The 15,010-nt window shown below is 37.4% G+C and overlaps 1 protein-coding gene across 35 annotated transcripts in view; it reads right to left on the minus strand.

Moving 5' to 3' along the window:
• EPB41L3 (erythrocyte membrane protein band 4.1 like 3) overlaps positions 1-15,010 on the minus strand; it is a 226,292-nt gene that overhangs the window by 38,249 nt on the left and 173,033 nt on the right. For all 35 annotated transcript variants that reach the window (XM_038543765.1, XM_038543764.1, XM_038543754.1 and 32 more), the window contains 5 exons: positions 12,936-13,040; positions 11,736-11,778; positions 4,335-4,410; positions 2,006-2,224; positions 1,311-1,398 (listed from right to left, as the gene is read on the minus strand). In XM_038543765.1, coding sequence (XP_038399693.1) covers positions 1,311-1,398; positions 2,006-2,224; positions 4,335-4,410; positions 11,736-11,778; positions 12,936-13,040 — 531 coding nt within the window. The remainder of the gene's footprint in view (positions 1-1,310; positions 1,399-2,005; positions 2,225-4,334; positions 4,411-11,735; positions 11,779-12,935; positions 13,041-15,010) is intronic.

Genomic DNA, 15,010 nt, shown 5'->3' on the forward strand with positions numbered 1-15,010 from the left:
GTCTGGTCCTCAAAAGCCAACCAGGGAGTGGCCCCACGTACAGCGTCAACTGAGTCTATAGACCACAGATTTCCCTCTGATGTGTCCTCTGGGTTATCAAGTTATTTGCTGGCACAGAGCCAGTTGAAGCTCTCTTCATCTCCTGGCTCCAACCTTGACTATTTAAGATACTTGCATGCCTCGGAGCTGGTTAACTGCGTGTTTCTTTGGGTCCCAAAACATGAAATTGGTGACTTATGCAGTCTATCAGTAGTAAAGGCACATTTCTATATAGAAGTGATAATCTCTCGACAGCTAAAATCAGAGGAACAACCCTTAAACTTCCAACATTGACCTTTTTCATGTTACGGAAGTCCCAGAATCCATCTGTAAGATACCAACAAACTTCATAGGCTTTGGATGGAAGTTTTCATAAAGCTTGCATATGCTTCTATAGTACTTTTATTCACAGCTGCTCAAATAACAGACTAACAGCTCATTCACTCTCTCACTGAGGAAAAATACAGAGATTTTGGGAAAAGTGTGACCTGGAGTCAAATGTTTTATGCATCCTGACCACCTCAATCCTCCAACAGTTCAATTCCAACTTCCTCTTGGAAAGACTGCAGCCAAGGTACAGCTTTAACATTTCACCAATCAACTAGGCAATCATTAGCTTTGGGGGTTAATTTTAGTTCAACTTCAAAATTACAATCTTATTTCAAAGTGCTGATTATTTGTCAGAGAATCTAAGCTCTAGAGAGAGTTATTAAAATCTAACATGAATTTCAGAGTGCCTGGTAAGCACCCAGAACAGAGGCATCAACGGTCCTTGGCACATAAGAGATGTGACAATTGGGTCTTGGACAACTGGCCAAAGTCGGACAGGTAGACAGAAGGGAGGACAGCCCAAACAAAGACAGGCATATTCAGAGAAAAGGCAGAGACAGGATTTGGCAGAAGCAAAGGGCACATGTTAGCACAAAGGAAGATAAAACTGTGACAGGGAAGGGGGCTGAGTTAGGAGCTTATTGTACGAAAACAAATTTCTAACTGAATCAACGGGCAATCTGAGGTTTTGCCTAGTCTGGGCTTTCAGTAGCTGAGGCCAGGAGCAAGGGGACTTTGAGACATGCAGACCAAACCCTTCGCTAAAATATCAGAGTGGTGAATTTGCTTTGCCACTGAGTAGGCCTTAAAAGCAAACACAGATCTGAATCCCCAAAGTTTGGGTTTACAATAACTAAAGTAAAAATCACTCGCTAATAGAAATAACAACATTGGATTAAATAAAATTAAATAGGAAGTTTGGGGTTTAAAAAAATGCATACCTTGGCATGATGTAAATCAACCCCATACATGGACAGTTTTTTGGCATTTTCCAAGAAATGCATCTCTGCTTCTGCTGGCGTCATTCCTCTGATAAGATAAAAAAAAAAAAAGTGTGTTACAATGCTGCTTTTCCTTCCCCTGGCAGGGCTGTAATATTTCCCACTTAGCCCCTTGCTACCTCATAAGCAAGCCCCAAAGAGGCACCAGCAGATTTGTGCTCTGATAGGGGTAGGGGAGGATAACAAGAAAAATGGTTTTTAAAGAACATCGGAGTGGGGCCCCTGAGTGGGGTGCCTGGGTGGCTCAGTTGAGCATCTGGCTCTGGATTTCGGCTCAGGTCATGGTCTCAGGGTCCTGAGACTGAGCTCTGAGTCAGGCTCCACACTGAGCATGGAGCCTGCTTAAGATTCTGTGTGTGTGTGTGTGTGTGTGTGTCTCTCTCTCTCCTCCTCTGCCCCTCCCCGTCCTCCCACGTCGAGCTATTTCTCTCTCAAAAACAACAGCAACAACTACCAAAAGAACACCTGAGTGAGAGTGTAACTATCCCAGAACTGTACCAAGTACAGAACCTCACTCTGCTACAGTCTTGGCCTTAATGCCACTGAAATCCATCCTGGGAAAAGCAGGTAGTACAAGTGACGCTCACCCATTAGGTACAAGTAAAACAGATGTTTTCAGGGTTTCCGCCACTCACCTGTGGCTCTTGTGCAGCTCGATCACTTTATCTTCCAGTTCTTTTGTGTGGTTTGGTGCAAAGCGGAACTCACTAATGTAATCATTCCCACATTCATCTGGATCATAGTCTCCAAGTTCGGACTGGACAGTGTAGGAGCCCAACAGGGCCAGGGTGACAAAGGAGCAGGGCAGCCTTCCAGACACGATGTCATCTCGCAGTTGTAGGCAGAGGTAGTACCTTCGGGGAGCCAAAAGACAAAGCCAAAAGCCAGCATTAGGACATGTGAAAAACAGGCCACTTGGTACAAATTGTGCTGTAAACAATTTCTTCCTGCCGCATAATATCACCAGGACAAATCTTCTAGCATCTATATTTTGCTTTAGATGTAAGGAGAAAATACATGGCTATAAAATAATATTTAACGGCATCTAGAGGCAAATCAATGTTCCAAATAAAACAAGATTTTATTAATAGAGCACAGAGTAAAAGATATCTCAAGACATATTTCTTTAACATCTTTTAAAATAACTAACATTTAAACTCAAATCATTGATTACCCCAACACACTCCCTAAAATCTCTGGTTGGGGAGATTATAATACAAAAATGGTGCTGCTAAGTGCAATTATTAGGTCTCTACCAGCCTTAAGGAAGTGTCATTTTGATGTCTCAGTTAAAGGTTCTGCCATATGACCACAACAGATTGCAGGTAACTCAACAATTGCACATCATAAACTGCTCTCAAGTTCCTGCATTCCTGATGCAGTGGTCTCTTTATGATAACAACTGTTCCCATTTCAAATCGTCGTCGTCGTCTTCTTTTTTTTTTTTTTTTTTTAGAGAATTTCCTAGAATCCAATTGATATGAAGACTAACTGAAGAATTACTACTTTAAAATCTGAGAACCTCATCACAAGTAAACAGCTTTATACTCAAGGAATAGAAAACATTTTCTTATAATATGGTCAAAATATCACACAGATATTTCCATCCACTGATAGCTGACTTATCTTCTCTGCTTTTTGCTTTTTAAGATTTATGATATAATACTAACTGCAGAAGACTCCAAGGTAAGTGTTAACATTGATGACTTTTAATAAAACCCTTCATGGCCCAAGCACGCAGATATAATAATAAAATACACTTGCACCTTTCATATAAGAAATAAATTGTTAATCTGTTGAAGATGAAGACAACGATTAAAGTCTTAAGGTCCCCACTAAATGTGATTTTAAGCTGATGACGTAAGTAAACTCCACATAATACAGATACAAAAGTTTCTACGCATTCCACAGGCTCTATAATTATTGCACAAATAGAAAGGAACCATGCACTAACATTTCAAATCCAGGTATATTTGGCTCTATCACTAATAAAGTAGCCACAATTAAGAGGTTCTTTAATATTATTAAAAAGCATCTTTAAAAAAGAAATCATCAATTTCCCTTGATTTAATACAAATATAAAATAAATCTTTTGTAACTATTTTTTACTCTTCTCCTAATATGTCTGGTGAATTTATTTTTACTCATAGCCAGTGACTGGAGTTTTTTTGAGTAATTCCTCTTTTCTGAAAAGCCCTCCAAGAAGCATGTGAGGCTTACACAGAAAATTCAGCACACACTGCACAATGTCACTCTGATTGGCTGTAAACTTACTACCAAACAGGGTGAGAAAGTCAGCTGGAAGGTTCCAAAGCAGGATTTGGAGTAGCCTAGAGGAACACATGGCAAACCCAGGATAGCCTCATAAAGGGATCTCCTCTCACACCCAAAGCTCAGTCACGGCACCAGAATATTTTTACATTAGTTTCCTTTCTTAAAATGTCTTCCTTTCCCAACACGAATGAATCATTTTCGCTGTACAGACAGCATAGAGAAAGTAAACTCTGAAATGTATACATGTTTATGTGTATCTGTGTGCACTTGTGTACGATTTTTTTTTTTAATAGCTGTCGTGTATCAGATTGGTCATATAAAAGGCACAAGCATCCAAAGACACATTTTTACTCTGAGTTTTAGAGCAGGAGCACTAGGAATTGCTATATCATTTAAGGCTGAATCCCATCCAATTTGACTGAGGTGGGTGGATGACAGCATCTCAATTCCGCATGTTTTCCCGCGAGGGTCAGGCAGACGGAAGTATCAGCTTAGCACCATAGATTCAACTGTGAACAGATAGGATTTGGCAAATCATCTCATCAGATGTTTGCTCTCACTCAGTTGCCTTTGGTTTGCCATTTCTAGCATGGATGACTGAAAGGTTACCAGATGTAAGCATGCTCTTCCTCAGAGAATAAAGAGAAGCTCCTGCTATGCCTGCCTTTTTCACAGTCAACTTTCAAATACCTGGTGATGTCTTCAGATAGCTGGGCAGGGTCTGGTGGGTAAAATTTCACATTAAATGAAAAGTGCCAAGCACCACCTGCATAGATAAGAGAAAAATTAGAATGAAACCTCAGAAAAATACCTTTATACTTATTATTCTGATAGAGCTACCATAATTCCCAGTACTAGCACCAGGCAACATTTGCTCCTCGGTGGAAAACAGCAAAGTCTCAAGTGAAATGAAATCCAGATACATCTGAAAACTTCATCTAGTTTTTAATCTTTTCCCCAAATCCGTTACTGGTGCTTCTAACTAGCTTGGAAATTGACTAAACTTCCTCTCTTTTGGACAAAGGTAAGCCTTTCCAAGAGGGAAAAAAGTGTAAATGATATGGATAATCCTCAATCAGACAAGTCTGGAATTGACTGGATCTACTGCTATGAAATTCTGGATAGTTCACATACCAACAGTAGAGACATAATCCCATTTCCTTTGTCCTTTCTCCTTTGTTATTACAGGTCAAATCCCATTATAATACATGTCAAGGAAATTTTCAAGATATTTTTATTTTATGGAAGGGTTTCTCGTAGTGACTATTTAAGTGAGCTACTCTCTAGGCTGAAAATTCTTTTCTTACTTGGGAAAATTTCTGATTCAAGACACGCTCGAATATATTAACCGTGCTTTACAAAATTCTACATCTCCTTGTGAGCCCACGACTTGGATGAGTGCTAGTTACACATTGCCATTCTTTATGCTATGGCATCTCCTTATGGCCTCCTCTTCAGCAATGAAAAGAATCATCCAGATGGCAGCTTATAGTCACCTACTCTCTGCACTGTCCATGCTTACACCTGAAACATTGTAGAGCCTTCCTAAGCTCTCCATTTTATCCATACTGTCTCTACTTGTGTATAGTTTATCATTATAAACATGGAAAAACATTTTCTTCTCTTCTTCATTTACTCTCTCTCTCTTTACGTGATCACCCCTTTAACTCATATTCACTTCATCCTTTCCTTCTGGCCTTTTAATGCAGTAACTTATAAAAGTCTGGGTGTTCCTTCACTGGACATTTGTTCTCTTCATGCAATAACCACAAAATGCCACAGCGTAGACCCTACTTGTATTCTGAATGCACTACTGAAAAATACCTCCCAGTTTCCTTGGCTTCTATACTGGAAGCCTTTTATCCACACCCCAAGCTGTAGCCACTTCCTTTCACTGATTCTGCGACCTCACAGTCCAGCCCTTTTGCTTCAAATGTCCCTCTCAGGTACCCAAACACACCCGCCTCCCCCATTAAATGACTTCTGGAAACTCCATTTTCTCCACCAGTCCTTTGCAAACATTCAGAAGAAAGGGGTAGTATTTTAAGTGCCAGCTTCTTTCTTTGGGTTATTCTCTCGAGTATGAGGCAAATACTTAGCTGCATAGATTACCTATATTTCTGTCATAAACGGTACAGGTGCATTTATTAGTTCTAATTTATTCTCAACACTACCATTTATAATATACTTAAAATTCCACATGGTAGGATCACCACCTGAAGTGCCTTATAGGGAACTGGCATAAAGCCAAGTATCACTGGTTGCTTAATATCCTTTTTATTTTTTTAAATTTTTTAAAAAGATTTTATTTACTTATTCATGAGAGACACAGAAAGAGAGAGAGAGAGAGAGGCAGAGGGAGAAGCAGGCTCCATGCAGGGAGCCCAATGTGGGACTCAATCCTGGGACTCCAGGATCACGCCCTGGGCCGAAGGCAGGCCCTAAACCACTGAGCCACCCAGGCGTCCCTTGATATCCTTTTTAAATCACTCTGAGGGGATCCCTGGGTGGCGCAGCGGTTTGGCGCCTGCCTTTGGCCCAGGGCGTGATCCTGGAGACCCGGGATTGAGTCCCACATCAGGCTCCCGGTGCATGGAGCCTGCTTCTCCCTCTGCCTGTGTCTCTGCCTCTCTCTCTCTCTCTCTCTCTGTGACTATCATAAATAAATAAATAAATTAAAAAAAATCACTCTGAAAATATTACTGAAACATGCGCTGTAAGAATTATAAGCTATCTCTCAATCCAATATATTTCTAGTGATTATTTTTCCAAATCCTCTTGTTATTCAAAAAATGGTCGGATTTGGTTTTACTTTCCTATTCACTTTTTGCTAAAATGGATCCCTTTACTGCTTGCCAATGGTGAGGTTCATGAATGAGAGCTGGCTTTCCCTCAAGCAACTGGAATGAAAACTAACAGATTAGTCATGGGAAATGGATTTATTGCTCTTTTATCATTTTTTATCCATTTCAAACTATGCCTTGAACACAGTAAGTAGTTTATCAATGTAATTAAACAATCTCATAATAAATTCAAGATAAACTTAGACATAATAAAAGTATAAGAAAGAGGGGCACCTGAGTAGCTCAGTTAAATGTCAGACTTTTTGTTTTGGCTCAGGTCATGATCACCTGATTAAGGGACTGAGCCCCACGTGGGGCTCTGTGCTCAGGGTGGAGTCTGCTTCAGATTCTTTCTCCCTCCCCCTCTGCTCCTCCACTCATTTGCCCGTGCATACTCTGTCTCAAAAGTAAATAAAATCTTTAAAAAATTTTAAAGAAAGGTATTTCAAAGCAAAAATCCTCATGGCAGGAAAATGAATTTCAATCTATAGGTAACTTAAGGAAGTATCTGAGGTGCTTGCTAAAAATGTCAATTCCTAGGCTCCATCCAGAGATTTTTATTCCAGAGATTTGGAAAATGGCCCTAGGAATTTGTGTTTTTAATAAGCCCCCGTGTGGTTTGAGTACAGGTGGGGTTGGGGACCATATATTGAAAATTTCTAATGCCAAAAAATCCACTTTAATGAGGTTGTAATTCAAATAAGGACAAGGTTTTGTGGGGTATTATTTTTAAAGAGTGGGAAGTTTAAGAAAACTTGCCCCAATCAAGGAAAAAACAAAAAACCAGTTAAATGAGGCATAAGATTCGAAATTAACAAGAAGCAGATTAAAGCTCAAATATATATCCCCATAAAGCATCTGATAGAAACAAACTGAGTGGGAAGCCATGATTATGTAACGAATGGTCTTGCAAGCCTGAACCTGCTCAGATGATGATCATGGTTAAACACAGGAAATGAAACCACTTGAACGCATTAAAATGATATTCCTATCCTATAACGCTGATATAGAATTTCATTAAAATTTTTTAAAAAATTTATTTACAATTTGCCAGTATATAGTAGAACACCCAGTGCCCATTCCATCACGTGCCCTCCTTAATGCCCATCTCCCAGTTACCTCATGCCCCCACCCATCTCCTCTTCCGCAACCCTTTGTTTCCCAGAGTTAGGAGTCTCTCATGGTTTCTCTCCCTCTCTTTTTCCCCACTCGGTCACCCTTGATATGGAATTTCAAATCACAAATTCATGATGGAAAACTATGAAACCGAAGAAAGTTCATTTTTATAAAAAATTCTAATTTTAGTATTATATGGCTGCCAAATCTTAAAAATTTTGAGAATGCTGCATTCACAACATAAAATTACTATAAATTAATATATATACTATACAGATCATATACTCTATATCATGAAATCATTATATCATAAATATAGTATATTTATATCACAAAATACAGCAACTTAGATATTTAAGCATCTGGGTCTCCACAAAAATAGCTAGAATTTTATTTTTTTCATAAGAACAAACTCTTCAGTTTCAGAATTTTCTATTTCTCGTCAACTTGTAACTTAAAAGCTTTATCAGGTTGACTGCCATTTTCTTGAAGATCTCATTCTAGGAACATACTATGTACCTATAGCAAGAAAAGAATGGAAACATCCTTTAATCCTTGATATATACACATATATGAGTGTATATATATACATATATATATTAATCGAACTATAGTTGACACTCAATGTTAGTTTCAGACATACAATATAGTGATTTGACAACTCCAGACATCTGACAACTCATAGACATGCTATGTTCACAGGTGCAGCTATCATCTGTCACTATTCAACATTATTATAATACCATTGACTATGTCCCTTTTATGTGGTTGGTATCTTTCATCTCTGTAGCTTATTCATTCTATAACTGGAAGTCTTGTATCTCCCACTCCCCTTCACCCATCTCTGCCCACCCGTCTCCCCATCCCTGGCAGCCAGAGCTTGTTCTCTGTATTTGTGGATCTGTTTTTACTTTTTTTGTTTGTTTTTCAGACTCCACACACATGTGAAATCATATAATATTTGTCTTTCTCTGACTTATATACTTAGCATAGTACACTCTAGGTCCATCCATGCTATAGCAAACAGCAAGATCTCATTCTTTTTTATGGCTGAGTAATATTCCATTATGTATAATCACATATATATGAGTTATTTCCATATCTTGATTATTGCAAATAATGCTACGAAGAACACAGGGGAGTGTACATCTTTTTAAATTAGTATTTTGGTTTTCTTTGGGTAAATACCCAGTCGTGGAATTACTGGAAAATATGGTATTTCTATTTTTAATTTTTTGAGGACTCTCTATACTGTTTTCCAAGTGGGTACACCAACTTACATTCCCACCAACAGTGCACAAGGGTTCTTTTTCTCCACATCCTCACCAACCCTTGTTTGTTGGTGAGGGAGGGCAGAAGGGAGAAGGAGAGAGAGAATCTTAAGCAGGCTCCATGTCTAGTGCAGAGTCCAATACACGGCTCTATCTCACGACTCTGAGATTGTGACCTGAGCTGAAATCAAGAGTTGGACACTTAACAGACTGAGCCACCAGGCGCTCCTGTTGTCTTTTTGATATTAGCTTTTCTGTCAGGGTTAAGGCGTTATCTCATTGTGGTTTTGATCTGCATTTCCCTGTTATTTATATTTAGGGAAAGGAGGTAATGGTACAATAATTCCATTGGATATGATAATAGTTCTCTGCCTTGATAGAATGTAAATTTTGTGGAAAGGGCATTTTGGTGCACGGGAAATGATAAGGAATACAGATAAAAATATCCAGTTCAATTAAACAATTTCAATTGTCCTTGTTTCCTCCTTTATCTGCAGGATTGTCACTTAGTTTTCTTTACAATGCAGTCACAAATAGTGCCTAATCCGCATGATGAAAATATCCTTTAAATCTTATGTTCTGATTGTCCTCTTTCTTCTCTTAGAAAGGAAGTTAGGAGGGATGCCTAGGTGGCTCAGTTGGTTAAGCATCCAACTCTTGGTTTGGCTCTGGTCATGATCTCAGGGTCATGAGATCAAGCTTGCAGAAGGTACAAGATAGGATAAATGGGAAGTTAAGGGGCGGGGGGGAGGATTCCATCAACAGCAGATAAGAAAATAGGCATTTATATAGCTCTTCTTCTGCCAATATTGTGACTTATCCTGAATATTTAATATATTTTCAAAGGGCTTTGCAATTATAAATCACCCAAATAGGAAACGGAATTTCATTATTTAGATGAATATAGAGGACTTTATGCACACGTCAGGATATATATTCAACACATCTGTTTTTAGTAACTCCACAGAAGAATTCTTAGAACACAGTCATCATCTTACACTTTTTATTAGGACTCTTGGAACAAAAAGGAGGAGTGTTTTCACAACTGGAGCTGTCCCTAGTTTCAATTCCAATTTATTTCTATCAAATTTGATTATCAAATTTCTCTCAAAAATATGGTAAAGATGTTTAGTTGTATATATCATCAGCCTCTGTAAAGATCTAAAAGTTAAGATATTATCTTGTATCAAACCATTTCAAACAGCTCACTACTACACTTTTTATTAGTACTTGATGTGTTTCAATTATCTGAGCACATTCAAAGGCACTGGAAATACTTGCTTTTTTTGAACAGGAAGTTATTGAAAACTTCCATGGGCATGGCATTCTTATTAATGAACTGCTCTTAAATTCATTCTTCAGCTAAAATCAGTTGTTTGAAAAAATTTATCGATTTTCTTGACAAAAAATAAATTACTTAAAAAAATTAACTAGTATTTATAAAGATTATTTATGTCTATAGTAAAAGAGCTATAGAAAAAGGTTAAAAAGAAAAAGAAAAAGAATTCCTTTCTCAACCCCTTATACTGTGATGCCACTTCTGAAAGTATTTACTATTGACAGCTTTTGTGCTCTTCCAAAATTTATTTCATATATACATATGGAATATGTGTAGAATATATATGGAATACACACGCACACACATGCGCGTATATGTACATGCATAACTTCTTTGAAACAAAAAAGACTTGTCTCACTAATGAGAACTAAGACACATTCTACCTCATTCTATTAAGAGTTGCTTAGTATTTCAAAGTATGGTTATTCCATGATTGATTTAGTTAGTTCTTTATAAATGGATATCTTCATTGTTCCTAGTTTTCTGCTGTTGCAAATAGTATTAAAACAGACTCTATACATGTACATATTTGTACATTTTCTTCTCTTACACATATGCTGGATCAATTTGTATAAGTAAAATTAGGGGTTAAGGAATAAGACATTTTAAATTTTAATAAATGCTGACAGAGTACTCTCTTCAGAGATTGTACCAATTTATACTTGTACCAGTTGTGTACATAGTTGCCAGTACAGTGCATTAGTAAACTTTTAAATCTCTGTTAACCTAAATAAGTGAAAAATGATGTCATTTTTAATTTGCATTTAATTTTTAGTGAGATTTAGCAACTTGTCTCGTACTTACTAGCTACCTGTATTTCAGTTTTGTGGGTTGCTCTTGTAATTGTTAGGAAACATGGATTTCTTAACTTGCATTAGGGACCAAGGAAAGAGGTTGTTACCAATGGTAAACTTCAGTCTGGTGTTATTCCATTTCTAAACCATTTAATAACTATTATCTTTAGCTTAACTTTTATACTTTTGTGACAGGCTTAATTTAACATTAATAATTAAGTTTGGAACTTTCAAATGGTTAATTTAATGGGTCCAATGCCAATTGGAGCATCACCTGATTAATCATCTTGCACACTATGTGTGCAAGCAGGGGAATAAGTCAAATGTCACAGTCATTTTATTCCTGAGCTGTAATGATTAAAAATGGGTATTTAAGCTAAACCAACCTGTCAAAGATAAAACTTGATATCTTAATCTGGCTTTTAAAAAACTGTTTTTGGGATACCTGGGTGGCTCAGTGGTTGAGCATCTGCCTTTGGCTCAGGGCATGATCCTGGGATCCCGGGGTTGAGTCCCGCATCATGCTCCTTGCAGGGAGCCTGCTTCTCCCTCTGCCTGTGTCTCTGCCTCTCTCTCTCTCTGTTTCTCATGAATAAGTAAATAAAATCTTTAAAACAAACAAACAAGCAGTTTTCACACGAGCCATGTGGGTATGGGCCACGGATTCAGACCACCTTGCTCTCTGAAAATCTTCACATTATCATGTGAAATAATCCAAAAGAACTTACTTCGAATTTGTTTTTTTATTTCCTTAGCAGGGTCCAGCCAATTCTGAAAAGGAAATGACAGTTTGAATTTGAACCAGAGAAGAATAAGAATAACCTGATGATGATTGTGCACTGAGTGTATCTGAAAGGGAATGGTTGCTGGCAGCCCCTCCAAGCTGGGTCCTTCTCCTATTGCTTGCCCATCCCCAGGCTCTGCACTAGTCTAATGAGAAAATGTGTATGTGTGCACAATTCATGCGTGACAAAACTCTTTCCTTTTACAACACAACCTTCAAAGATTCAAGCCAGCACAGAAATGGGAGGAAAAAAAATAGTGGATTCTATGTTCATAGAAGTTATGAACAAATTAAAGATACATGATGTCCACCAATGTCCTTGCCATTCAGTCCCACAAAGTGATTTCTGTGATTATAAATTCTTAGGCACTTTGCTAACAAATGAACACCTGCTTGGGATTTATTATTTTCCTCACCAGAAAACTCAGATGTTTAATAATGAAGTTAGACATTGTTCAGTGAATTGGGTAGGTATTAAGTATGATTCATTGCACAACATCAAAACAAATAACATCTTTGAGCAAAATTTCTGTGACTTAGTTCCTAGCATGGACACAGTGGAAACAGTCTCTTCTTTATTTTTCAGGTAGTTGTGGGAATTAGTGAGGCAAAGCCCCAAACAGACTATATTACTCAGGTGTAAGAGTCTATAGAGGTTATTACATTAAACATTAAATACCTGCTGAATACATTAGACAAGGGTTTGGTCAGCAAATACCCATGTCATATTCTGATTATCCAAGAATATGAAAGCAAACTAAGATGAATTAAGATTAGACAGCAGTCAGGGAACATATTTTCTATGTAACTATCAATGCATTTGATTTTCAAAATCATTTATTTGATTTTCAAATCCACTGAAATGTATCATCCAGGGAAAGAACCATATAAAATGCTTTCCTAGAACCATTAATAACTTACAGGTGAAAAGCTGACTTACTCTTTCCAGAATATTCAAGATTAAAGGAAGTTGTCAATAATAGCTTTCATAAAGAAATTAGGTGATTAACAGCATTTAGGGACTCAAAGGAGTAAATACAGGAGTGGAAGCAGAGAAAATTATTTACCTATTCAGTTTTCATTCCCTTTCTCACAGTAATGAGTAGTTCAAGACATACGCTTTGTATTGCTTTTAATCACTCACCTTCTGGTTTTCAGCATCTCGATACGTAAGCCCAAAATAGTCCTTTTCTAGTAAGTTCAGATGTTCACATACTTTATCAAACAGCACCTGGCCTCTGGAGCGTTTCTATGGAAAACAAAATAGAAAAACAAGTCAAAACATATAAAGTTCTCTCAATTGCCACGGATAAAAATGGGTAAAACTTAACATACTGCTTGCTGCAAGTGTTCAGTATGTGACGCCCAATGTGATCACTTTGCCATCTCCTCTGTAACTAGTGAAAAGGTTCAATAAAGTGGGCCCACACCTACAAAAGCCTGTCCCTACAACCAACAAACAAAACCAAAACTCACCTGTGCCACTGAGTAAGTACAGGCAACCTGCAGATGGTTTCTAAACAGAAGTATCTGGGGAAATGATGTGGGGCTTGTAAGTCTGAAATATCTTGTGAAATATACAAAGTGAAAGAACACAAAGGGGTGATCCCTGGGTGGCGCAGCGGTTTAGCGCCTGCCTTTGGCCCAGGGCGCGATCCTGGAGACCCGGGATCGAATCCCACATCGGGCTCCCGGTGCACGGAGCCTGCTTCTCCCTCTGCCTGTGTCTCTGCCTCTCTCTCTCTCTCTCTCTGTGTGACTATCGTAAATAAATTTAAAAAAAAAATAAAAAAAAAAAAGAAAGAACACAAAGGACCAACAAAAACCGTGTTTCAGAATGCCCTAACTTGGTCCCCACACAACCAGATTTGCAGTCTGGGAAGAATCAATCCTACTCCTTATCTTAGGCAAACTCCCCCTTAAGACTTTGTATTCCAACCCTTATTTAGAAATTCTAGCTATGGATTGCTTTCTAAAGACTGTTAACTTTGTTAGTTTATTTTTGTGTTTTTTTTTTTTTTGTTATAAATTTCAGTTTTGATCACAGTGTTCAACTTTCTCTTAATTTCAAGAAATCCTTTCTATTAAACATAAAATATTCATTAAGTTGAAAGATTTTAGTTATTTATAAGATACAGACATATATGCTACTTTTTTTTTTTTTTTTTACCATAATGCAGTCATCGGCAGAAAGTAAAAAGGTAGTCATCTGAGAAGAAAAAATCTATTGGTTTAATTTACCATGATACTCAGTATCACATTTCCATGGAATCCTTCAAAGGTCTTTTAACCTGGCCTTGGGGACTGAGATGGATGACCTGGCAACAATTAAACTAAACTACGTTTTTTTGCATAGTACTGACATTTCATTCCTAATACATTAAGCATATTTGCCTTTAAGATTTGATGTAGTAACAATGAGAGATGTAAAAATTGATAGACAGTACACATGCCAAAATAATAAGTTTTCAGAAACCTGTAAATGCTATGTATTATTACACAACTGTAATTATATTGGAAGTTAATTGCTCAGCTCCCTGAAGCATGACTGTTTAGGAAAAAAAGATAAATCTATGATAGAAAAGTAAAGCCTAAATTGTAGCCAGCTAAATAATCAATGATGTGTTTGAAAAAAGTTTAATAATGCATGAAAATAAATTACATATTGGCAAAACTACATAATAACATTGTTCAATGGATACGAATGAGTGGTAGGACAATAAAATGCTGCTCATTGGTTTAAATCTTTTATTTTTAAGTAACAGCTTATCATGTCTGAATAATGTTTAACAGATTATAAAGTTTTCATTAAAAAATTGGTACTTCCAATGCTTCTACTGGTATTCAGTTTACAGATAAGAACCTAGAGGTTCAGTCCAATGAGAGAGGCAATATTATGTAATGGAGGAGTAGTGGCTTTAGCAAATCAATCTGGGTTTGAATCTTCATTATGTTCTTTGCAGCTATGTGAACCTGTTTTTTCCTCTGTAAAATGGGTATATGATACCACCTTCTTCTTTGGGATGGTTGACAATAAAATAAAGTATTCAAACTTGGTCCAGTAATGGCACATATCAAGCTTTCCATAGACATTAGTGATCATAGCCCAAGTGACCAACAAGTAGAAGGATCTGTAATATAGCACTTGGTATGTATGCGTTTTTGCTGTCAGAGCACATTTATATCATCTTGTGGAGCCAATAAGCAGTTCAAGATTAA

Source organism: Canis lupus, chromosome 7, assembly GCF_011100685.1.
Source record: "Canis lupus familiaris isolate Mischka breed German Shepherd chromosome 7, alternate assembly UU_Cfam_GSD_1.0, whole genome shotgun sequence".
NCBI classification, from domain to species: Eukaryota; Metazoa; Chordata; class Mammalia; order Carnivora; family Canidae; genus Canis; species Canis lupus.